This window comes from Trichechus manatus, unplaced genomic scaffold, assembly GCF_000243295.1.
Source record: "Trichechus manatus latirostris isolate Lorelei unplaced genomic scaffold, TriManLat1.0 scaffold00046, whole genome shotgun sequence".
In the NCBI taxonomy this organism is placed as follows: domain Eukaryota; kingdom Metazoa; phylum Chordata; class Mammalia; order Sirenia; family Trichechidae; genus Trichechus; species Trichechus manatus.
The window spans coordinates 1,905,623-1,931,485 of record NW_004443982.1 but is presented as its reverse complement, the minus strand read 5'-3'; the positions used below and the strand labels follow the sequence as shown (position 1 = coordinate 1,931,485).

The 25,863-nt window shown below is 39.2% G+C and overlaps 1 protein-coding gene across 1 annotated transcript in view; it reads right to left on the bottom strand.

Moving 5' to 3' along the window:
* SHROOM4 (shroom family member 4) overlaps positions 1–25,863 on the bottom strand; it is a 460,323-nt gene that overhangs the window by 178,390 nt on the left and 256,070 nt on the right. Inside the window, exon 2 of the mRNA XM_004376825.2 lies at positions 5,823–5,974. Coding sequence (XP_004376882.1) covers positions 5,823–5,974 — 152 coding nt within the window. The remainder of the gene's footprint in view (positions 1–5,822; positions 5,975–25,863) is intronic.

The window sequence follows — 25,863 nt, the reverse complement described above, 5'->3', positions numbered from 1 at the left end:
TATCTTTGGCTATGTGTATTTTCACCAAAAAAAAATGTTGAGAAGTTAGAGGGTTAATATGTTGTGAGGTTGTTAACCAATGTCATAAAACAACATGTGTACTACTGTTTCATGAGAAACTATTTGTTCTGTAAGCCTTCACTTGAAATACAATAAAAAAAAGTTAAATATAGAATTATCATATGACTCAGCAATTCCAGTCGTAGGTATATACCCAAAAGACTTGAAAGCATGGACTCAAACAGATCCTTGTACACCGATGTTCATTCCAGCACTATTCACAATAGCCAAAAGATGGAAACAACCCACGTGTCAATCAACAGATAAAATTATAAACAAAATGTGGTATATATACATACAATGGAATATTATTTAGCTATAAAGAGAAATGAAGGTCTGATACATGTTATGACGTGGATGAACCTTGAAAACATTATGCTGAGTGAAATTAGACAGAAAAGAACAAATATTGTATGATCCCATTTATATAAAATATTCAGAATAGGCAAATGCATAGAGACCAAAGTCAATTGTCCTAATATTCTTTTACAGTGCTTCTGTTCTACCTCCTAGTTTATTGTGTAGTGCCAGGGGTCTTAAAAGCTTGCAAGTGGCCATCCAAGCTATAACAATTGATCTCCATTCACCTGGAGTAGCAGAGGAAGAAGGAGAGTCAGGAATTGGAGGAGGAAATGGAATGTGTGTCTGGTTGCCTTCATGAAAAACTGCCTCCTATGCCATGAGACCATTTGAATGGGATGGTGGCCGGCTACCATTATTGAACATTTTGATTCTACAGAATTTCAAATTCTCAATGGAATCCAGACTTGTTGGAGCCATTGAGGCTGGATGAACCCCCTACACTATTGCCCTGAGATAATCTTTAAACCTTAAACTTCAAACCAAAACTATGCTCTGAAGTCTTCTATGAACCAAACAATAGTTTAGTTTGATTAGTAAAGTAAGTCTGACTTGAGCACTGTGCTGTTTTAAACAATTGTCTATGCGGGATCAACTTGACAAGAGCAACTCAAAAGCTTAGATGAGAAGCTGAGGGGGCAGTTAAATGTTAATGGTGGTGGAATAATTTGGAAAAGGATAGTGAGAATGGTTGCACAAATTGAAGAATGTAATCAATGTCACTGAATTGTACATGTAGACATTGTTGAAATGGTGTATCTTTTGCTGTGTATATTTTCACCAAAAATACAATAAATCAGATTTGAAAAATGGTTGAAATTGCAAATATTCTGTTATATGTATTTCACCACAATACAATGTTTAAAAAAGGATGCTGATAGAATGGGAGAAAATGAGATTTGAGGCCTTGATGATATTGAAGAGCAAGTATAAAAAGAACGGGTATGTGAGAAAGCTAGAAGAAGAGCAGAGATTGTTATTTAGTTGGATTTAGTCTTCTTTAAGCAATTCTTGAGAATTATGCCCTAATAGCTCAAGGCAGTGGTTCTCAAATTGTAAGTGTTTCACCTGGAAAGATTGCTAAAACAGATGACTGGGCCTGGCTCCCAGAGTTTTGATTCAGTAGGTCTTGATGGTGTTCAATAATTTCATTTCTAACAATTTCCTAGGAACCACTGCCCTAAGGGATTTATTGTATGGAATGAATTAACTTTTTTGCTATGTACCTAGAATGTTCCTAGTTATGTACCATCCTTGGGAAAATTGAGGTAATAGTCATTCTAATTATTTTTTGTGTTCTGTAATTCATATGAGGACCTCAATGGAGAAAGAGGCCATACCTGTTGTTGACCATTGAATCACCAGAATTTAACACAGATTAAGCATTCAATAAATATTTGTTGACTGAAAGATTAGCAGTCAGGGGAGTGAGCTGCTGATACAGAAGTGAATATCATTGAAGTTAAAATATCAAAGACCCATAAGATAAAATTTGTGATCCTCTAAAAAGGCAGTGAAATATTTCAGAAAGACAGTAGGAATTATGGTAGGGAATATGACTGTGAAGCAAGTGCCAAAGTATAAAATGGAAGTGGGAGAATGCCTGGAGGCTGACAGATGACATTGGCAAGAAAATGTTGAGAATGACAAAGCCTGCTTTTTTGAACTTTAAAAGTGAAGGGAGTTTGCAGGAAGGTAGAGGAATAATGGTTTGGAATTTGTCAATGCAGATCATGCTTAAATAGAGCATGTGAACATACTGTCCATTAAATTGTGTGGCTTGCTTTTTTTTTTTTTCCTAATCACTTAACACAGGGACCCAAGACTTTACTAACGCCATCAAAAATTACTTGTATCCATTTTCTCTCTATGTACCATTCTGTTATTTCCTCCACATACATCCTCTTTCTTTCATGCACATTTCTTCCTAAGGTCATTTCTAGGTATTTTATGTGTTTGATTGATATTGTGAATGGGATATCTTTCTCCTTATAGAATCTAATTAGTTACTGTGGTCTAGTATTACCTTTAAATTTGTACTTCTTTTACTTCTACTTTGAACTGGTTGTAACACCTTACCGCTTCCTCATTAATGAGTTAAATAAAATCTTAACACATGTTCATATTTATGCCTGTTGAGAGTCATGATTTTACCTTTTTGAAAATATTTTTAACAGTTGCAATAAATTGTCCAATTTTATTGAATTGGATTTAATAGAATTTTAATTATGACTTTTGCATCTAAATCCACAAATTGGATAGTGTTCTTTTTGGAGCAGTCTTCATCAGATTTTGGTATCAGAGCAATGCTAGCTTCAAAAACAAAGTGAATATTTCGGCAATATTTTCAATTCCATAATGGTGTTATAGAATTGAACTTGGCTATTTCTTAGAAAATTTAAAGGAATTCACTGATAAAAAATCTGGTCCTAAAGTCTTTAAGGAAAATTCTCTTTGATAATTGTTTTCCATGTTTAGGCAGTTACAGGCCTATTTAGTTTTCAACTTCTCAATTTTTTTTTGGCATTTAACATTTTCATAGATATTTTTAATTTCTCTGAGATTTTAAAATATATTAAGATGCAATTATAGTAGCTGCTTATAATTTAAGAAACTTCTGTATCTGTTGTTATATTTAATTGTTTATATTTTATTTTTAATTAATTGTTGTTTTCTTGATTACATTTGTTAGAGACTTATCTATCTAATTCATCTATTTAAAAAAAACTAGCCCTTGGCTTCATTTTATATATTGGATTCTTAGTCATGTAATTACTCATTTTTAATAATAAAATATTTAAGGTTACGAATTTACTTCTAAATGCTGCTTTCAAAGTTTTGATAAGTCATGATCTCATTTTTTATTATTTTAATTAATCTCCTACTCTTTCTTTGGGCTAATACTTGTATACAAATGTGTTTTGAAATGTTCAAGAAGTTGAAGACTTTTTGCTTCAATTTGATATGTGGCATGATCAGATGCCTATTTTAGGAAGCTCACTCTGCTGGCTGTGTGAAGAATGGATTGATTGGAAAGAGGTGAGACTGGAACCTGAGAGGCCAGTGAGAAGGAATTTACAATAGTCTAGATGAGAAATCATAAGTGATTGGATTAAGAAAAAGGCAACAGAGAGTTTTTTAACAGGTAGAATCATCAGGGCTTGGAATTACTTGGATTGGAGGAGAATAGGGTGAGAGAGAAGAGTTGAAGGTGACACCTAGATTTTTGGCTTAGCTGACTGAGTGGATATCTAAAAGGCAATATATAAGGAAGAACTAGGTTGGCTTCTCAGACCATTTTCTAAAGTTCCTTGTCTTTATATTCATCCCAAATAACTCAAGCCCAGACCTAAAGCTCAGTGTTGGATCTTTCTCAGTTGAATGCTTACTCAAACAAAAGCCCTTTTACCTTAGTATAAAACATTAGGCTGAATGTTCATAAACCTTTAGGGAAATTACATGCCTTTATGTCCTAAGAATGCAAACCTTCATAAACCTTAAGGGAAATCACATGTAGTCCTGAGAGCAGCAAAGAATTTAAGGAAAATCTTAGAATAAGCAAGAGGCAATAATTTCCTATAACATCGTTAGGTAGGCCATATGTGAAGGTTAATTTTTCTACAAGAGTGAAAATAAATAAATAATGTCTCTAAAGCCTCAATCGATAGGGGTTGAGAGGGGTAGCCTGAAAGAGTAAACAATGAAGGTTCAGGGAGCCGCAGGATCTGTCACATCATAAAAACCAAAGGGTCCCACTATCCCCAAGGCTATAGTTATAGCTACTCCTAAGTGACTGGTAGTGGCAGATGATGATACAATAGGGAGAAAACGTGTGGAGCTGAAAAAGGGAAGATGAGTGGCTCAGAGGAGCCAAAAGACTTGAAAGCAAGGACTCAAACAGACTTATGTACACCAATGTTCACTGCAGCATTATTCACGATAGCCAAAAGGTGGAAACAACCCATGTATCCATCAGCAGGTGAATGGATAAACAAAATATGGTATATCCATATAATGGAATATTATTCATCCATAAAGAGAAATGAAGTTCTGATACATGCTATGACATGGATGGACCTTGAAAATATTATTCTGAATGAAATAAATCAGATACAAAAGGTCAAATATTGTATGATCCCACTTATATGAAATATCTAGAATAGGCAAATGCACAGAGACAAAAGTTTATTAGTGGTTATCAGGGGCTAAGGGGAGGGAAGCATGGGGAATTATTCCTTAAGGTGTGTTGCGTTGATGTTTGGGGTGATGAAAAACTCTTAGAAATGGATAGTGGTGATGGTTTCACAACATGGTGAACGTAATTAATGTCACTGAATTATACACTTAAAAATGGCGAATTTTTTGTTATATATATATTTTACCCAAAACCTGTTGCCGTTGAACATAGCGACCCTATAGGACAGAGTAGAACTGCCCCACAGAGTTTCCAAAGAGCAGCTGGTGGATTTGAACTGCCGACTTTTTGGTTAGCAGCTAAGCTCTTAACCACTGTAACATCAGAGCTCCGTATATATTTTACCACAATAAAATTTTTTTAAAGATGAAAGAGAGGCCAAATAGAAAGCTCACCAATACACAGGTGCTTTGGCAGCAGCAGAATGATTGTGCCCAAATATGTCCTTAGCTCCTTTCTATCTATGCTACGCCATTTACCTGTAATGCCTTTCCCCTTCTGATGGCTTATTATTCAAATTCTACCAAACTTTAACTCAAATTCCATCTCCTCCATGGAGCGTCTTACCCAATCAATCCCTTTTGAAGTGATCTCTCTTTCTCTTAAACTCTAATAGCAATTACTCTCTGAACAATCCATTACTCTGAACACATCACCCTGTGAAGTCTCCTATATTGCTTTTTAAAAAAGTGTATTGTTAATTTACATGTCACATGTGTCACATGTGAGTCTTTCCTCCTCTGTTAGACTGTACACTCTTAAAGAGCAGGGTTTCTATCTAAGAGTTTGCCACAGCCCACAGAATCCCTAGCATGGCTGGTAGTGAAGTATCATGAAATATACATTGGTATATGGTTGAGCAGTGGCAGCCTGTTATGAAGGAAGGACAAAAAAAAATGCTGGATGAGGTAGTTCCTTGGTGTGTATTGAGTCACTTAGTCCTCTCAATAGCAGATAAGGAAACTGAGTCTTACAGAGATAAAATAAATTTACCCACAGTGACATGGTTAGTGTGTGGCAATGCTAGGATTTGACCCAAAGGCCCTTTCCCCTATGCCATTCTGCTTCAGTTGTCTGAAAAATTCTGTTTAGATGAAACACCTCTTTCCTTGATGGTATTGATAGAGACGTGACTCTACTGAGGCTTTACTACCAACCAAGGTTTCAGCAGCCTCTGCACCTTATAGCAGATCTCCCTGCACCCTACCTCCTGACAATCAGCTTGAGGATCCGGAAGGAGCCTTTAATGAGGATGAGGGCCTCTTGGCGGGAGCCATACAATGGAGTGCCGTTGATATTCACCAGCTCATCACCAGTCCTCAACTTCTCGGACAAGGCTGCCTTGCCTCCATCTTCAATCTGTGTTGCAGAGAACAAAACAGAAAGCAGGTGGTGAGGTGATTCCTTTCCCAAAATTCTGCTTCCTGTCTCCTTCCAATCTTCGAGCCACGAGTAATACTGGGGGATGCCGCCAGGCAGCTCCAGGGAACAGCTAAATAGCTGAGCAAAGGCCATTATTTACTGAAGGCAAAGCTTGGGCAAACCTTTGAGGGAGGAGGCAACCCAGCAACACAGAAATAATGCACTCCTTGCACTGGAGGAGTGAACAATCCATCTGGGGAGATAAGAAAATAAGAAAATGACACTTGGAAGGAACTCCACAGTGTGGGCTAAAGTAACAGCATGGCGTAGCAAAAAACAAACAAAAAACCAAAAACAAACAAACAAAAACACACGCAAATTAGAGCCAGAAGAGCTAGGCTCCAGCAAAATGACCTCTGGCAAGTCTTTTCTTCTCTTTCGGTAAGTTTTGGAGTCTGACAAACATGAATTTGAATCTTGGCTTTACTACTTCTAACTATGCGGCCCTGAGCAAGTTACCTAACATCTCTGTGTGTCAATTACCTCATACATGAAATGTAGATAACAAGAGTACTTGCCTCATAGGATTGTTAGAATATAAAGTGGCTCAATAAATGTGAGTTCTAATTATTTTAACAAGGGAATTGAATCTGAAGATCTCGAAGGAGGCTTCCAGCTCAACATTCTGTGAGCGGAATTGCAAATTCAAAAGAGAAAATATGTACAAAGTTATCACTTGTTTATGTCTCTTCAACAAGTGCTTAGAGTGGTGATTCCAGTATCTGCCACACAGTTGACACTCAAAAAAAGCTGGGCATATGGGTGTTCACTGTTCCACTGCAGCCTACAAAATTTCCATTGACCAGGATAATCGTGGCAAAAAGGTAGTCAGGCTGGGGGCATTGAAAGCAAAGGCAGAAATAAGAGCTGCTAGGGTAGGTAAAAGCAAAACAAAGCAGAATATCCCCCAAGAGTCTTGATTATGGCTAATTTTATATGTAACATTCCTTCTACCACTAAGTTGAGTTCAACCTATTTGAACATCAATCCCATCCATGGTTACAGGAATTGTTCATTCATTAATTCATTTCTCAAGTACTTAGTAAGTTTCTATTATGCACGGTACAACATACTAAGTGATATGAAATAGGCATACATAGCTCCTAGCCACAGGGTTGAGTCACAGTCTACAGCTTATAGTCTACTGAGACAGCTAAGTAAAGAAAGGTCTAACTCACTGAAGTAATCAGGAGGGTTTTCTGAGGTGGTGGTGGTGGTGGTGAGGGTGATTAAAACAATACAATCTTTAGGGAAAGGCATATTCTAAATGGGGAAATTAAGGGGTGGCCTTCACTGCAGGTGTTTTTGCACTTACCTCCACTTGGGTCTCCCTCTTTCTCCCAGTCTTTCATAGCATCCCCCCAATCCATCCCCACACCATAGAAGTTAGAATATTGCTGAATTTTGGGTTGGCTTGCTCATCTGCAATTTGACAGATGAGACCTCCTGAGTGCAGAGCAAAATGTTAATTCAGGAGTTAATAAACACCATCAAATGAATTAAAATTCTGAGTTAAATCACAGATTTATTAAATTTATTGCTGCTAACCCAACAGTTTTTAAAAAATTAAGCTTTGCCCAACAAATCATAGGTTATCCAAGTGACAGTAAATATATGTACCTTTGTTCCGGTACCTCAGCCACCACTCAAAATAAAAAAAATCCAATATTAGTAAATGGGGAACAACTTTCAGCAAATTAATTAGTATCACACTCTTATTTCCACTGTCATTATCATTATTACTTCACAGTCACTACTGCCTATCACAAATAAATAAAGGGAAAAAAAGTGCTATACTTGAATTTCAGAAGTTCTATTTGAATGACTCATTCCTTTGGCATCCATGGAAGGCCCCCAGCATCAGGCAGGACTTTCAACACAGATCAGCCATTTGAAGGAACTTCCTTAGGCTAATAAAGAGCCATAAACAGGAGTCTAACTAATGAATGCTAATAGATTTTCTCTGTTGATGTACATTAGTCTTAATTCACTCTACACATTTTTTTATTCATACAACTCAATTATCTATAATACTGTTAGCCATAGCAAGTCTTTCCTTCAGTATGTATTGATATTAAGCACCATCTTGGGTTAATTAAGCCTTCTGTTACATCAACTGAGCCCTAGTGGTGCAGTGGTTAAGAGCTCAGCTGCTAACCAAAAGGTCAGCAGTTCAAAGCCACCAGCCGCTCCTTGGAAACCCTATGGGGCAGTTCTACTCTGTCCTATAGGGTCGCTATGAGTCGGAATAGACTCAACAGCAATGGGTTTGGATGTTTTTGTTTTGGTTACATCAACAAGATTTCTGTTTATTCTAGGACAGAAGACCTAGACAGGAAACCTTTTAAACTAAAATGGTTAATTATTGCTATAGCAAAAGTTCAGGCGTTTTGCATTCCCTACTAGCGCTCCAGTTGTCACTATTTGAGCTCTTGCAGGGACGCTTTCTTGGATTACTGTCTAGGGCTGACTACTAATGCCTATTATTCTATTTTTTGCCCCTTCTGAGTCACTAGCAGCATCCCCTTCAGGACAGATATGTTGTGTGTAATAATGCCACTTTAGTACAAATGTGAAGATTCTCAAACAACAAACCAGCAAATTACGGGTACCCAGCACAATCCCAGAGTCCAAACAGGTCCGGATCAGGAAATTAAACTCCATTTGGTGGAAAATCCCTTGGACTATACCCTAAAGTAGCCCTTTTTCAGATCCAGGGCATTTACTGAGCAATTTAATTGACTCCTTCTTACTCCTCCTGACTGTTTTGGTCATTTTTTCCTTATTGCTCAGTAGTCTTTCTCTTCCTCCCTCGACCTCTATATTCCTGGGTTCCAACATGTCTTCCACTTATTGTTTGGCCTGCTGACAGTCTGTTCTCCAATTTGTTTATACAGAAGACAAAGCAGATATCCATGTTTCTAGTAAGGAAAACGGAAAAAAAAGAAGGAAAGGAGGGAGATACACATATTATTTTGCAAAAGGTCTTGGTTTCTCCTTTCCACTGCCCTCCTCATAACTCTAGCTGGGGCCCATGAAAAGTATGAATCAACAAACTTGTTGAGATTAACATGCCCTGCCTGAAGGAACTGATGCTGTCCATTCAGTATGGCTGGTCAACTTTCCAGCTTTTCCTGAATCAGACTTTCAGGGTGGCTTTTGTATTTCATTTGAAGTGTTGTGAATTATCAGATTAGACCCAGACACATTGAAATGTCAGTGTAAACACACATCATAAAGCCCAATGTAAACAATGGTCAACTTACATGCCATTTTGGATTATCCAAGTGATTGCTGTGCTAGCAGTGAGGGCCCCAAGTAACTGAAAATTGATAACATACAGGTCATGCAACTGAAAGCAAGCTGGGGTCTGGAAAGCTGGGAAGAGCTGATTGACCTTGGGCAAGTCCCTTTCCCCTTTTGAGGCCTCTCTTACCCTTACTGGTAAAACATGGGGGCCTAACTAGATAATCTCGAGGGCCCTTGGAGCTCTGATATTTAGCAACCTGTGGATAGTTAGCAAAGTCATGCATCATCCTTTTGCTGACACAGATAATCCCAAATTTTTACCTGTTGTACTTTGCCTTCACCCATGTTTCACTCCTTCAAAGTTGACTAACATCTATCAATTCTCCATGGTCTTTATACATTGTTTCAGAGTGTCCCCCAAGGTTGGAAAACTCAACAAGACACAGTCAGAACACTGAGAGAGAGAGAGAGATTACTGAAGCTCCATTTTGTGCTAGTGAGCTTGCTATTTGGAAATTTTTGACGGCTTTCCAATGAAGCATGAAGTGCTCTGACAGCTGTCAACAAAATGACAAGTTGGCTCCTTGAGAGTAATGGCAAAGAAAAAGTGACAATGGCTTTCTAGTAGCTTTTATTTAGTCAGATACTAGCAGATAGTAGCTTGTGCCTTTTGAATAAAGTGAGGAGATACAAGAATGGGAAGGAAAGAAATATTAGATTAGGTTATCTTGAAAAAAAAGAATTCAGCTGGAGAAACACCATCTGCACCAATAACCAACAAATATTGAATGCCTGTTACAGTAGTGTAAGAGCAGCACTAAAAATCAGTGACATGATTGTGAATACCTCTGTTTACTACAAGAAATTTATTGGAAAAAATAGCCATTGACTGAAACTTTCTTGGCCAATTTTAAGAGCTTTGGCCAAATTACCAGCCCATACTCCTACCTCGACCAGCTTGTCCATAGCCTAAGAAGACAAACAGTATATTTAATTGTTTAGACTGATGTGCTTTTTTGCAAATCAACAGAAAAGACTCACCCAGAATATAGCAGTTTTATTGCTTAAAAAGAAAATATTTTCTAAATGTCTTTTTAGTACTTTTTGAAAGATTTTTAAGTTTTTAATAGACACCTATTCAGCAATTTGGTCTTTTCTGGGAAATCAATAAACAGAAAATGTAGGGAAGGAAATAAGCCGGCTTTGGGAAGTTTAATTATTAGTAAATAGAATAAAGTCCTTGATTATTCTAAAATTTAGTTTGAAATCTTGAGCAAACCACAGATTGGGGCCTACTTGTATTTGCCCTCTTTCCCCTGTTGGTATCTCTTAGAATCCAATCACACTAGGAGAGGATAATGGGTATCCTGGACAGAGGAGATACAGACTTTTAAACCTCTACAATCTCCTTGCTATGGCTTTCAACGCTGATTCCAGGCTGCAGACACACTGGCTGTCCTAACTTGCCTTTCTCGGCAACTCCCTCCCTTAAAAATCCCTTTCAAATTTCCAAAGTCATCTAGACTAGAAAAACAAGAAACTGCTGCTCTTAATTTCATCTCCCTTACTTCAACCCAGCTTCCTAAAAGGAAATACAGAAAACAAAAACCTATCTCTTAAATAAATGGGAATTCAAAACCAACAACACAATTAAAAAAAAAAAGTAAGGAGGTTTGATTCAAAGTAGTAATCTCTGTATGTAGAGAGAGTGAGGAGGTGGACACCAAATGAGAAGCCATTCTTTCACTCTGCCAACTAAAAAGCAGACGCTCAAATCCTACCAGGAGCTGCCCCAGAGTGCAAGGCTCTGTGGATCAGACCCAAGGGCTCCCCTGACCTTAGGCCAATGGAACTATATGCTATGCCCCAAAGCATGACCTATCCCTACAGACAGTTCCTTCTTCCCCAGCTGCTTAATCACCACCTGGTTTACTAATTCTCACAACAAAGGCTCTCTAAACTCCAAATCATTAAATTTCCCTAGGGATTAGCCCAAGTTAAATTCTGAACATCTTTGCCAAAAACTCAGTCAGCCCAGAGCCAAGCTCTGTTCTAGGAATTTGGTGATGTGAAAAAGTCCGTCAAAAGCACTGTACTCTATGTCAGCGACCAAAAGTGAGTTTGTCTTTGCTCATTCCAAGTTGGATCGTTGTGCTGTCTCTGTAAACCAGGTAAGGGAGGACAAACAACACTGTGCGAGAGTAAACTCAGGCTTTCTATATTATTAGCAAATACATTCATTGGGGTCTTGTTTACACTTTGTCATCTCAAACCATTTGTTTACAATGAAGTCTTTTGCTGACATTAATGGTATCAGTGTTTGTCACAAATGTTAGTCTTCAGTGGTTTAGAAGGATAGTCTCCAGAGTCAGTGCATATACTGCAGTCTGTACACAAGATGATCCATTGTAAGGGGGTGGGGGGCGGGAGATTAGAACTTCTGTTTATATTTATATTTATCTGAAAAGTTTTAAAAATCAAGGTTTATTAATATTTAATATTGGAAGTAGTAAATTATATCATCCATAAATAAAATTATGTATATTAGGGACATATGTTCAAAACATTTTTACTGATGTAAATTTTTACAAAAAAGTTTTGGCTAGATCATAGACCTAAATGTGAAGGCTAAAACCATAAAGCTTTTAAAGGAAAACATAGGACAATGTCTTTGTGACCTTTATGTAGGCAAAGATTTTGGGGGCAGGAAGGAAAAAGCAATAACCATAAAAGAAAAAATCATACACTGGATTTCATCAAAATAAGAAAATATGCTAATCAAAGTATCAATAAAAAAGTGAAAAGGCAAGCCACAGACTAGCAGAAAATATTCATAATACATATATCCGATAAAGAACTTATATCTAAAATATAAAAATAACACCTACAAATCAATAAGAAAAAGACAAACAACCCAATTAGCAACTGGCAAAAAATTCAGACACTTCACCAAAGAAAATGGCCAATAAGCATATGAAAAGGTGCTGAACATTATTTTTTATCGAGGAAATGCAACTTAAAATCACAGTAAAATATCAGTACACATGCACCAGAATGCCTAAAATTAAAAAGACTGAACATGCTAAGTGCCAGCAATGATGTACACTAATTTGAATTCGCTTACATTGCTGGTGGGTGTGTAAAATCATACAACCACTTGGAAATCTGTACACCTACTCTCTGACCCAACAATTCCACACCTAGGTGGAAGTGCGTGTGTTCACAAAATAATTCACAATATTGTTCATAGCAGCTTTATTTATAATAGACAAACTGGATACAACCCAAATACCCACCAACACACACACACACACACAAACACACTGGCATACTATGAAGTGATAAAAAAGAACAAACTACTGATACATGCAACAAAATGAATGAATCTCAAAAACATGTTGAATCAAAGAGATCAGACTAAAATAATACATACTTCTGAACCGCCCCCTACCCTGTTGCTGTTCCAACTCATAGCGACTCTCTCTCTATATATATACGATATGATTCCATTTTATATGAAGGTCAAGAAAAGATGAAACTAATTTATGGTGATAAAACTCAGAATAGTGTTTGTCTCTGGAGAAGATGTACTGACTGTAAAGGCACATGAGCTTAATCTTCTGGGGGTGCTGGAAACGTTCTACATATTGATCTGGGTGCTGATTACGTGGGAATATACATACCCAACAATTCATTGAGATTTGTTCATTTTATTGTATATAAATTATTTCTTAATTTAAGAAAAAATTTTAAAAATACAGACCTATAGACTATACAGCTTATATTTCTGAGGATGGGATCAAGGCTAAGGCAATATTTCTACACACTTATAGCTTTAATCAAGGCAAAAAGTTTCAAAGAGCTTCACAATAGGGCTCTAATTTGTGAATTTGCCTGTTGTTTCTCTCTGCTTTGAGACAGTATTTATGCTCCTCCCTCCCCCAACAAGGTGGATAATTTCAGTAAGGAAATGAAGACCAACTTTTCATTTTTTTTCATTTGCCCACTGGTAAGGTCCCTGGGTGGCATAAATGGTTTGTACTTGTCTACCATCTGAAAGGTTGGCAATTCAAACCCACTCAGTGGTGCCATGGAAGAAAGGCCTGGTGATCTGCTTCCATAAAGATTACAGCCAAGAAAACCCTATGGAGCTCAGTGCTAGTCTGTAACACATGGGATCACCATGAGATAGAATCAACTCCACAGCAATTTTTTTTTTTTTTTTTTTTTGCCAACTGGTAAGGAAAAGTTTTTTTTTTTTAAATGTTTTATTTTACTTTTTTATCACCAACCAATTTCTGTCTTGACATATAATCAAAAGACAAACAATCCCTCATCCAATGTTGGAGCCATTTACTGCTGTCTCTCTTTTTTATCCCAGATATGTCTCCTTCTCATGGATCCCAGAGTTCTTCACACCAACTCCTAGCAGTAAAAATTCAGGTTAGGCCACTGTCACACAGGCAACTAGCTCTTATTCAGGCATCACTGTTGCCCCCTCATTGGGTTGCCTATGCTTCTTGGCTGCCTAACAAGACATGAATTTCAATGGTACAAGCAATCAAGGAACCTGGCAAAGCTGATGCGGTAGAAAGAGTTCAGGGAGGACTGGACTGTAGCATAGGATATGGTAGAGTGCTAAGACTCTGCTCCTGATTTCTAAAAGCAGTTGTCAGCCAACAGAGTTCAGTATACACAACCATGATATAAACTCCCTGCATAGGATTAATAAAAGAGTCTAGGACCAACAAGTAAGTCCAGAATGCCCTCCAGTATTAAGAGAGCACTGTGTGCAAATATAGTGGGTGAGCTTAGGTGGCTGAAAAGATCAACAGTCTTTTTCATACCACCTAACATAAAAACACTGGAAATAGGACATATCAGTTCATCGGCATTTATGAACTGTGCATTAATTCTCAGAAGGAATACCTAAATTAAATAAGAAAGGATGTCAAATTCCGCTCAGTTACTAAAAAGAAATGGGAGTAATTCTACTAGGACTAAATATCATCCTTATTTCACCAGTATCAATTCATTGTCAATGTTAAAACTAATCTTCAAGTTGATTTTTAAAAAAATGTCTTTTTAACTTGCCAGCTGAATGTGAATGAGTTATATACAGCTTTCCAGCTCAAGAGAATGTGATTAACTATCTGGAATCTGAAACATCCCAAAGCCTGGTTCACTCAATAACTCATTGCTGATTCCCTGAAGCCATTTATTTATGACCCATTATGCAAAAAGCCAAAGATAGTTTCAAAAGAGTGCACATACCCAACATTAGTCATTTCTGACTGGAAAAGGACCAAGAGACCAACACCGTTCAAGGGAGGGACCAAATACTGCCTCTGGAAACCACTAGGCCTGCTCTGCTGTCTGGAAACCCCTTGTTCAGCTTACCAGGCCCTCTACCAGATGTGAATGAAAGGAGAAGGGGCTTGCTTTCTATACTCCACAGCTGGGCCCCTGCATTCCATTCCCAGGACATTGTTTGTGCCTACCCAGGCCCTCTTCCCCCAGCAGTGATTTTATTCTCTGGTCTGCATTTACCCTCTGAACAGTGGGAAACGAAGAGGGGAAAAGATGCATTTAACTTCCTCCCATCCTTTGGCATAACTGCTACCAAAGCAAACAACTGCCACAGAAATAACCTACCAAGGCCTACGTGTATGTTGCAAAGGCAGTAACAATAATATTCTTTACTGACCCTAGGGTAGATATAACTTAAACTAGCACACTTGTTGCTGCTTTCACATAGTGCTGCAAATCTAGGAACAAGTCAGCCATCACAGTGCTCTGTTCCAAGCTACTGTCCTGTTCATAAGGCAACTGAGAAATGACACACCATCTCTTCCTTGCTCAGCAAGATGCATCAAATAACATAAAACAAAACTGAGTTTCCACAATTGAGAAAACCGAGAGAGAGAAAAAATGCACTCAATTGTTTATGTGTGTTAGTAGTAGGTGGGGACTGTCAAATCCAAGAGTATTTATTTACCCTTAGCAATGGCAGGAGTAGCTTGAGAAGAAAATGAAGGGTGAATGATAGGCATTTAAGTTTAAGACCTGGAGAATATATAAGGGTAAGGCAGTGAGGAAGTCATTTTTTCTGGTATCAGCCTTGCTTTTTAGGTTAAGGCTGGAAGAAAAGAGAACCAGATTTTTAGCTCATGTCCTTGCTCACTCCCACTTCTCTAACTTTAAACACAAGGGAGAGCCCTGTCCCTTCTATGGTGGTTGACACCTTTTGATACTCCACAAACATTGCCACTGAGGATGTTCCCCACAGCCAAGGTCACTCTTAGGCTTTTCCTCCTCCCCTCAATCTTTTCCCACCACTCCCTAACCATCCCTTCTGTATACACAATCCCACCGCTCTCTCCCCCCAGGCATTTGAGCTTGCCTTTTCTACCTCATTCCCCAGTCCTTCACCCAGGGTTTCCTATGTGCAAACTCCAATCACCCCTGTCATTAACGTCTGGTATTATAGGCACTAATTAAATCAGACTGAGAGACAAAGGAATGATTCTTAAACGTAGATAATAGCATAACAAAAGCTCTACATGATCTGGCCAAGTCTGCCTTTCTGACCTCATTTCCTGACCCCACTCACACACTTCAGTCACACTGAGCTTTCTTTTCCTCAGAGAGGTCAAGCCCATCCCCACCTCAGAGCCTTTGCACTTGCTGTTGTCTCTGCTGAGAACATTGTTCTTTCAGATCCTTTTCATCATTTAGGTGTCGGCTCAAAAGCTGTCTGCTCAGGGAGGCCTTTCCTGACTAGCAATATAGTTTTCTTCTCTCTTTCCCCCACCCTAATCCTCATCACTCTCCTCTCCATCACATTACCCTGTTTTATTTTCTTCATAGCCATTATCACTATTTTGCATTATCTTGTTTATCTATATCTATCTATCTATAAACCAAACCAAACCTGTTGCCGTTGAGTCGATTCCAACTCATAGCGATCCTATAGGACAGAATGGAATGGCCCCATAGGGTTTCCAAGGAGCAGCTAGTGGATATATTGTTGTTGTTGTTAGATGGTTAGATGCTGTCGAATCGGTTCCAACTCATAGCGACCCTATGTACAACAGAACAAAACACTGCCCGGTCCTGTGCCATCCTCACAATCTTTGTTATGCTTGAGCCTATGATTGCAGCCACTGTGTCAATCCATCTCATCAAGTGTCTTCCTCTTTTTCACTGACCCTCTACTTTACCAAGCATGATGTCCTTCTCCAGGGACTGATCCCTCCTGATAACATGTCCAAAGTATGTGAGACATAGTCTCGCCATCCTTGCTTCTAAGGAGTATTCTGGTTGCACTTCTTCCAAGACAGATTCGTTCATTCTTTTGGAAGTCCATGGTATATATTCAGTACTCTTTTCCAACACCATAATTCAAAGGTGTCAATTCTTCTTCGGTCTTCCTTACTCATCATCCAGCTTTCGCATGCATATGAGGTGACTGAAAACAGAATGGCTTGGGTCAGGTGCACCTTAGTCTTCGAGGTGACATCTTCACTTTTTAACACTTTAAAGAGGTCTTTTGCAGCAGATTAATACATCATTTGATTTCTTGACTGCTGCTTCCATGGGTGTTGATTGTGGATCCAAGTAAAATGAAATCCTTGACAGCTTCAATTTTTCTGTTTATCATGATGTTGCTTATTGGTCCAGTTGTGAAAATTTTTGTTTTCTTTATGTTGAGGTATAATCCATACTTGAAGGCCATACACACACACACACACACACACAGATATACTTTCTGTCAGGATACTTACATTATAGTGAGGGAGAGAGCCAGAACATTGTCTTTTTACAGCTCTATCACTGGCAGCTAATAAAACAGGTGTCTGGTACATACTAGGTGCTGAAATTAGTATTGGAAGGGATCTGGGGATATCACCCCATTCACTGGCCTGATTCTAGTCAAGTAACATTATTTTTTCACTTTGCTGATCAAATAACTGAGTTTCAGGAAGGTTAAGAGATTTGCCCAAGATAGAGCACCTCTATTAGGTTTAAGATATTTTCTTCTGTGCGGTTGTGATGAAACCTTCTTATTTTCTATGGGTCTATTGCCATTCATAAGGAGCCCTGGTGGCTCAATGGTTAAATGCTCAGCTGCTAACTGAAAGGTTGGCAGTTCAAACCCACCCAGCGGGTCTGTGGGAGAAAGACCTGGTGATCTGCTTCCATAAAGATTACAGCCGAGAAAACTCCATGGGGCACTTCTACTCTGTCACATGGGGTTGCTATGAGTTGGAATCATTTTGATGGCACCCAACAACAACAACTACATTACCATCCATGATCCTTAACTAGCAATGCAAAGTTCTGGTTAAAGAGGCACTTTAAGTCTCTAAGCCTTTTAAAAAGCAGCATTATTATAAGCTCAGAATATTCCAGAATAATTACCCTTTGAGCTAAATGTCTACTATTTGCCATCAGTGCCCAGAAGTGAATGTTAGGCTCTTAATTAAATATTAAAGGTGGGAGGAATGAAGCACTTAAGGAAACTTAGGGACATGGCAACAATACCTTGGATACAGATATGATTCTCCTTAGTTTTTAACATTCCCAGCCTTAAGAAGTTAATTTAAAACACACACACCCTCACAAACAGACCATGAACACTAGGAGATTTAAGTACTCCCAGCATGTGGAAAGTCAAAGTATAACATCTACCCCGCCTACCTGTGTATGGACATTACAACAGGCCCTTCCAGTCTACCATCCTTGAAAATTTTAAGAGGAAATCCAGACGACGGGCATAAACCAGATTCTAATTTGATTTAGTACTTAGTTAACCAATTCCCTCGGACCTCTTAAAACGTTGGGGGGAGGGAAACTCACCAATGTCTGAATGAGAGTTCACCCTGACCCAATTTTATGTAACTATGGTTCCTTTCTTAAAGGCCATTTGCTCAGTGTTTAATTCAGTGTGATTTAGTGTTTATGCCTTTGTGAGGCTTTTCATATGAACAAAGAAAACAATTCTTTGTTAAACCAGGTTTCCTGATTTGAAGTTTGGAAAATATGGCCACCATGATATGCTAAAAAAAAAAAAAAAAAGTTTAAATATCTACAGTGTACGTTCAGCACTAATGGACAATAAGTGATAACAAAGTCTTGTCAGGTCTGATTCAGATTACCTGTGGCTGTTGTGAATTATATAGAATTACATAAAGTTTAATGGTTTCTGGCAATTTGCCGTGGCCCTTGGCCAACGCAGCTAATGCTTCAATCAAAGTGCTCTCCCCACCCCCACCCCCAGACAACTTCTGTTCCTGTCTAAATTTTGAGTGTATCTGTGATTAAGCTTTTCACCCTCATACAAATTCCAAAATGTTTTTTTTTTTCCCTCCTATTCTTCGTTTTTCTTCTTCTTTATGGCTGGGTACATTAACTGCTCCTACAGTTTTGCCTAGACAAACTGCCTGGCTAGAGTTGATGAAGAGAAGAGCTTTTAAGATTTGATTTAAAAGGAGGAAACAACAGTGAGAAGATGAGAACAGGACAAGTATCAGTTGGCCTTGTCCCATTCCCCTGCAATGCTGTCAGCTAGAGCCATTTAACCCTACCTGCATGGGCCCTGGACCAACCCTGCAGCATAACCTAAGACAGCAGCCCTCCCACACCACAGGAGCAGCTCAGGAATGCATCCCACCAAAGGCAGGCAACACACCTGACAAAGAGAATCCTTTTGCATGGCAAGTTGTCCTCCTCTCTTTAGCAACTCAAGTGGCCCCGAGGCTGTGATTCTGCCACAGATTGCTGGTATCACTTTCACAGAGTTGGTAGAGTGGACAAAGGCCAAGTGTACAAAGGCCAAAGTATTCTACAAACTTGCAACAAAGCCCGGTACAACTCTGATGAGCATTCATCCTGTGGATAGCAAACATTCTGGGCCTAATCTCTCTCATCAGTCCATTTTCAGCCTCGTTGCCCAATCTATCCTAAAATCTCATGTGGAGCTTCAGCACTAGTACCTTTGCTCTTTGGCTAAGGTGATTCCTATACCCTTTGCCCAGCTGATACCAAAGTCACATTTACTAGCCATGCTAAGGAGAAAGCTTATTTTAAGTGACTACTGCCATAGAACCAGCAGGAGGGAAGGGCAGAAACCACAGGATTCCTACTGTGCTCTGATTGACACTAACTCATTTCAGCTGCTAAGGGGAGGCCCTGTTGGGGGAGTCGGGAGAGGAAGTGGGTTCCATGTACAGTCCACTTTAAATTGTTCACAATTGCGTGCTTGAGAATAGTCTCTACTAAACATTTAGCATGCCCATTAGCACAAGTAATAAAGCTTTAGCACTGTTGGCCCAAACTGCCTAAGCTGCTTCCCTATGGCAAAGATGATTAAACAAGTCAGATATATGCAGGAAGGATAAAGGAGTTCCAAGGATGGTTATACCTGGACCCAGGAAGGATGGTTTAATAATTATTTTTAAGCACATAAAGAACTTAGAGGGTGAGGACCAGCTGTTCCCTCTCCCCCTTTTTTTAAAAATTGTGCTTTAGGTGAAAGTTTACAGAGCAGATTAGTTTCTCATTAAACAATCAATACACATATTGTTTTGTTGACATTGGTTGCCAACCCTGCGATGTGTCAACACTCTCCCCTTCTTGACCTTGAGTACCCCACTTCCATTCGTCCAGCTTTCCTGTCACCTCCTGCCTTCTCCTCCTTGTCCCTGGTGTGCCTATTTAGTCTCGTATACATGGTTGAACTACATGTGTTATTGTTTGTTTTATAGGTCTGTCTAATCTTTGGCTGAAGGGTGAATCTCAGGAGTGGCTTCAGTACTGAGTTAAAAGGGAGTCCAGGGGCCATACTCTCAGGGTTTCTCCAGTCTGTTCCCAATTTTGGTTGAAGGAAGAGCAAGGGGAAGGAAAAACTGAAATTCCAGTGAGAGGGACTGATGTTAGGAAGAAGGAAGAACTTCCTGCCAGGAAAAGTAGGTAAATATTAGACCAAGTGGACAGTCAATGAAGGTTGTGGAATTTCCTTCTTTGGAGAGGCCCTTCTGTCTGGGCTATTTCTGTGTGGTCCTTCCAGAGAGCTGGGGGGTGGGGGAAGAGAGTCAGCCAGAAGTCTAATGCAGGTCCCTCTCAGCACTCAGAATCTCTCATTTGTAACATTCAAGGATCTGTAACAGGGATCACTGGGAGAGGCTTGAAGAGAGAATCAACAAGAAGTTTGCTGCTGATCTCAAGTGTTTAGATTTACCTCCCATTCTGTAGCCAGTTCCATGAGCCAAGATTTTGCCCAGGTCCTCACAATCCCAAGAAAGAAAGAAAAGAGTTGCTCTTGGCTCCCTAGGGCCCCTAGGCCATGCATATGGGAATAATATTTTCTAACCCAAAAGTAGGACATGTTCTGACAATTGTATTTATGGGGTAAGAGGATAGAATATGTCAAATCAGTGCTGTCCCAGGAAATCTGGGATGCATGATCTCCATAGTCCCATATTATCTTTTTCGGAGGATCCAACACAGGAGGGAGTTAATTAAAGCTGTGCCATGTGGTTTGGGGCCTGGGTTCTTTCTTTGTATATGGGAAAGATCAGTTAGTACTGGGGAAGAGTCAGGGTTACGGTAAGCCCAGACTGAAATCCCTGCAGTGCAGGTTGAAGAAAGAGGTAGTGTATGTGCCCTACCTAGCATCCCCCATTCCAAAATTTAGCACATGCAGGCATACCCTGTACAAGGTGTGGCTGTTCTCTCTCAATTATAAATAATGCCATAAGGTTGTAGAGGGGAAGAAATGTGGTCTGGTCTGGCACAAGGGATTCTATTCAGTGATTCATTTATTTATTCATTCATTCCTTAGAGCAGTTGTTCTCAGAGGGAGGTCCTGGACCAGCAGCATCAGCATCACCTGGAAACTTGTTCTAAATGCAAATTCTCTGGCCCCACCCTAGGCTGACTGACTCAGAAACTCTAGAGGTGAGGCCAGCAATCTCTGTTTTAATCCCTCCAGGCGATTCTTTTTTTAAATTAATTTTTTGGTGCAAATATATATAGCAAAATATACAGTATTTCAACAATTTCTGAATGTACAATTCAGTGACATTGATTACTTTCTTCAAGTCGTGCAACCATTCTCACTATCTTTTTCCAATTTTTCCACCACCACTAACATAAACTCACTGCCCCCTCAGCTTCTCATCTAACCTTTCAAGTTGCTATTGTCAGGTTGATCCCACATAGATAATTCTATAAAAAATCACAATGCTCAAGGCAGACTTACTTTATTAACTGAGCTAAACTATTGTTTGGTTCAAAGACTTCAGGGGATAGTTTTGGTTTGAGGTTTAAGGTTTAAAGATTATCTCAGGGCAATAGTTTCAAGGGTTCATACAGCCTCAATAGTTTCAGAAAGTGTGGATTCCACTGAGAATTTGAAATTCTGTTCTGCATTTTCCCCTTTTTTGATTAGGAGATTAGGATTCTTCCACAGAATCTTTGATCAAAACTTTCAGTAGTAGTAGCCATGCACCATCCAGTTCTTCTGGTCTCATGGCATAGGAGGCAGTTGTTCATGAAGGCAACCAGACACGCATTCCATTTCCTCCTCTAATTCCTGACTCTCCTTCTTCCTCTGCTACTCCAGGTGAATGGAGCCCGATACTGTAGCTTAGATGGCTGCTTACAAGCTTTTAAGATCCCAGGTACTACGCAATGAACTAGAAGGTAGAACTGAAGCACTGAAAAACAATATTAGGCCAATTGATGGGGATGTCCCATGAAATCATGACCCCTAAACCTCCAGGTGATTCTGATGAGTGCTAAAGTGTGAGAATTCCTGGATTTGAAGTCATGGTGGTGGTGCTCACATTATCGACCAGCAACAGTACCATTAACCAAAAGGATCAAAGTCACAGGCATGTTTGGGAGGGACAGGCACTAGCTCATCAGTATCTCTGGCAATTCAGCCTATAATGCCCCTCACCATCCCCGATCATGGAATAGCCTCATTCCTGTTTGTTTTTGGCATTGTATGCTGTTGAGTCAATTCCGACTCATAGAGACCCTATATGACAGGGTAGAACTGCCCCATAGGGTTTCCCAGGCTGCAGTCTTTTTTTTTCCTTTTTCATTTTATTTATTTTATTGTTGTTGAGAATATACACAGCAAAACATACACCAATTCAACAGTTTCTACATGTACAATTCCGTGATATTGATTACATTCTTCGAGTTGTGCAACCATTCTCAACCTCCTATTCTGAGTTGTTTCTCTCTGGTTAACATAAACTCACTCCCACCTAAGGTTCATGTCTTAGTCATCTAGTGCTGCTATAATAGAAATATCACAAGTAGATGGCTTTAACAAACAGAAATTTATTCTCTCACAGTCTAGGATGCTAGAAGTCAGAATTCAGGGTACCAGCTCCAGGGGAAGGCTTTCTCCCTCTGTCAGCTCTGGAGGAAGTTTCTTGTCATGAATCTTCCCAGGTCAAGGAGTTCTCAGCACAGGGACCTCGAGTCCAAAGGACGCACTATTCTCCTGGCTCTTGTTTCTTGGTGGTATGAGGTCCCCATGTCTCTCTGCTTGCTTCTCTCTTTTATATCTCAAGAGATTGGCTTAAGATACAGCCTAATCTTGTAGATTGAGTCCTGCCTCATTAACATAAGTGCCTTTAATCCTGCCTCATTAACATCATGGAGGTATGATTTAAAACACATAGGATAATCACATCAGATGACAAAATGGTGGACAATCACACAATACTGGGAATCATGGCCTAGCCAAGTTGACACACATTTTTGGAGAACACAGTTCAATTCCTGACAGCTCCTATCTAATCTTTTGAGTTGCTGTTGCCAATTTGATCCCAAATACTTCTTAAAAGAGTATAATGCTCAAGGCAGACATTTTTTACTAGTTAAACTATTGTTTGGTTTTAAGAAGACTTTGGGGGATATTTTTGGTTGAATGTTTAAAGATTATCTCAGGGCAATAGTTTCAGGGATTCATCCAGCTTCCCTGGCTCCAGAAAGTCTGGAGTCCATGAGAATTTGAAATTCTGTTCTGCATGTTCCTCGTTTTGATTAGGATTCTTCTACAGACTCTTTGATCAAATGTTCAGTAATGGTGGCTGAGCACCATCCAGTTCCTCTGGTCTCATGGCAAAGGAGGCAGTTGTTCATGGAGACAATTAGCCAAACAATCCATTTCCTGCTCCTATTCCTGACTCCCTTCTTCTGTTGCTCCAGGCAAATACAGACCAATTGTAGTGCCTTGGATGGCTGCTTGCAAGCTTTTAAGATCCCAGGCACTATGCAATGAACTACGAGGTAGAACAGAAGCAGGAAACACGTTATTAGGCCAATTAACTGGGATGTCCTTTGAAAGCATGACCCAAAACCTCCAAATCAAGAAACCAAATCCCATGAGGTATTTGGTTGCACACAGGCAGCCTCAGCAGCTACTCTTTTTTTTGGTCATCGTTTTAAGTGTATCTATCCACAACTTCTGCCAATTCAGCTTTTCACAGGTGTACAATTTATTGACAGCAATTGCAATAATCGGCTGTGCAACCCTACCCTTAATCAATGCGATTTTTCTATTACCGTTAGCCCCCTTTCTCCCCCCTCCCCCCACCCGTGGTAACCGCTGATAAACTTTGGTCTCTATACATTTGCCAGTCTGTAATCTCTATAGGGTTTCTATGAGTCAGAAATCAACTTGACTGCAACGGGCTTGGCTCAGCTTGAGCTAATCTTTATGGGAGCAGATCATCAGGTCTTTTCTCCCACAGAGCTACTGGTGGGTTTCAACCACTCACCTTTCCATTAGCAGCTGGCACTTAACCATTGAGAAACCAGGGCTCTTTATTTTGACTCCTACTACATACCAAAGGTTAACTCAGCTTTGTTTGCTCCAATAGGCCTCTTCCAAATAGGTCAAAGGCCCTTTGGGTTTCTCATCTAAATCCTGTTCAGGCACACACTCTCCTTTGAGAGCAGCCATTAATACTAGCCCTTATACTTTATAAACATTAAATTACCAATAAAATAATACAATTATTCATTGTTTCACTTCATTTTAAACTTACAAAGTTAATTGCTGTAATCTATTGGCAACATTTCACAAATGTTTGTTTAAAAGTAGAAAGAATGCTTCGAGGTGTAATTTACCAAACTTAAGGGAACTGAGGACCAGATCTTCTTATACGCCACTTACTTCTCCCCCAGAGCACCAGACAATGAAAAAAAAGAGATCTCAACACAGCCTCCCAGTTAGAATCACTGACATCTGGCTGGCAATAGAGAATCTGGTTCAGTTAGGGAAGTTACACAGCACCGTTAAAAACAACTCACATGAGGGAACTTTCTAGGGTGGTGGCAATGTTCTATACATCGATAGGGGCTTGAGATACACAGGTACACGCATATGTCAAAACTCACCCAATGGTACACTTAAGATCTGTGCATTTCATTGTATGTCCAAGACGGTGCTTTAAAAGAAAAACAACAAACTATAAACAAACACTGACCTCTAGTAAATGATGTGCATGCTGAAATGTTTATAGGGATCTGTACTGATGTCCTCAGTTTACTTGAAAATGCATCAGAAAATAATAGGAATTGATGGACGGATAGAGGGAATCAATAGATGAACATATATGTGATAAAGCAAATATAGTAAGATATTAATAGTAGAATCTAGATGATGGGTATATGAGTGTTCAAGATAAAAGTCAACTTTTCAATATGTTTGAAAATTTTGTGATAAAATGTGAGAAACACACAACAAGCAAAAAAAATACTGGATTTAATCATCAGTTAAACCTTTGTTTGTTATTCCACAAACAATAAACATGAGTTGAGAATCTGCTGAATGCTAGACACTAGTTCAGTCCTGGCTCTGTCATTTAGTATCAGTGTGACCTTGAACAAGTCACTTTACCCCTCTGAAATCTGTTTCTTTATCTGTTAAATGGGGAGAATAATTGCACCTACCTGATAGAGTGGTTAATCACATGTAAAGTACTGAGCATTTGATGAAGGTAGGGAATTTTCAATGAAGTGCTTCTTGTTCCTATCTCTAGTGGGACCCACAGGGTCTCAGACTTAGAAATTCTTTTGTGCTAGCCTCAGCTTAAGTGCTGAGAACTTTTTTTTCCTTGAAAATTGTTTGCAGATTGGGCCAAGACCCTAGATTATGATGTTTGTATATGACTCAAGTGTTTCAACTGATTCCTTGACATTCAACAAAGTTTTGGTTTGCAAACTCCCTTTTGCAAACAAGCAAACAAACCAAAAAAAAAAAGAAAACAGAAAGCAACTTTTTTTTAAAAAATCTATTCTTTATAATTTATTTATTTTATTGTACTTCAGGTGAAGGCTTACAGAACAAATAGTTTCTCAGGAAACAGAAGTATACATGCTGTTCTATGACATTGGTTAACAACCCCACAACATAGCACCCCTCTAACTTCTCAACCTTTTTTTTTCTTTTTTTTGGTGAAAATACACATAGCCAAAGATACACCATTTCAAAAATTTCTACATGCACAGTTCAGTGACATTGACTACGCTCTTCCAATTGTGCT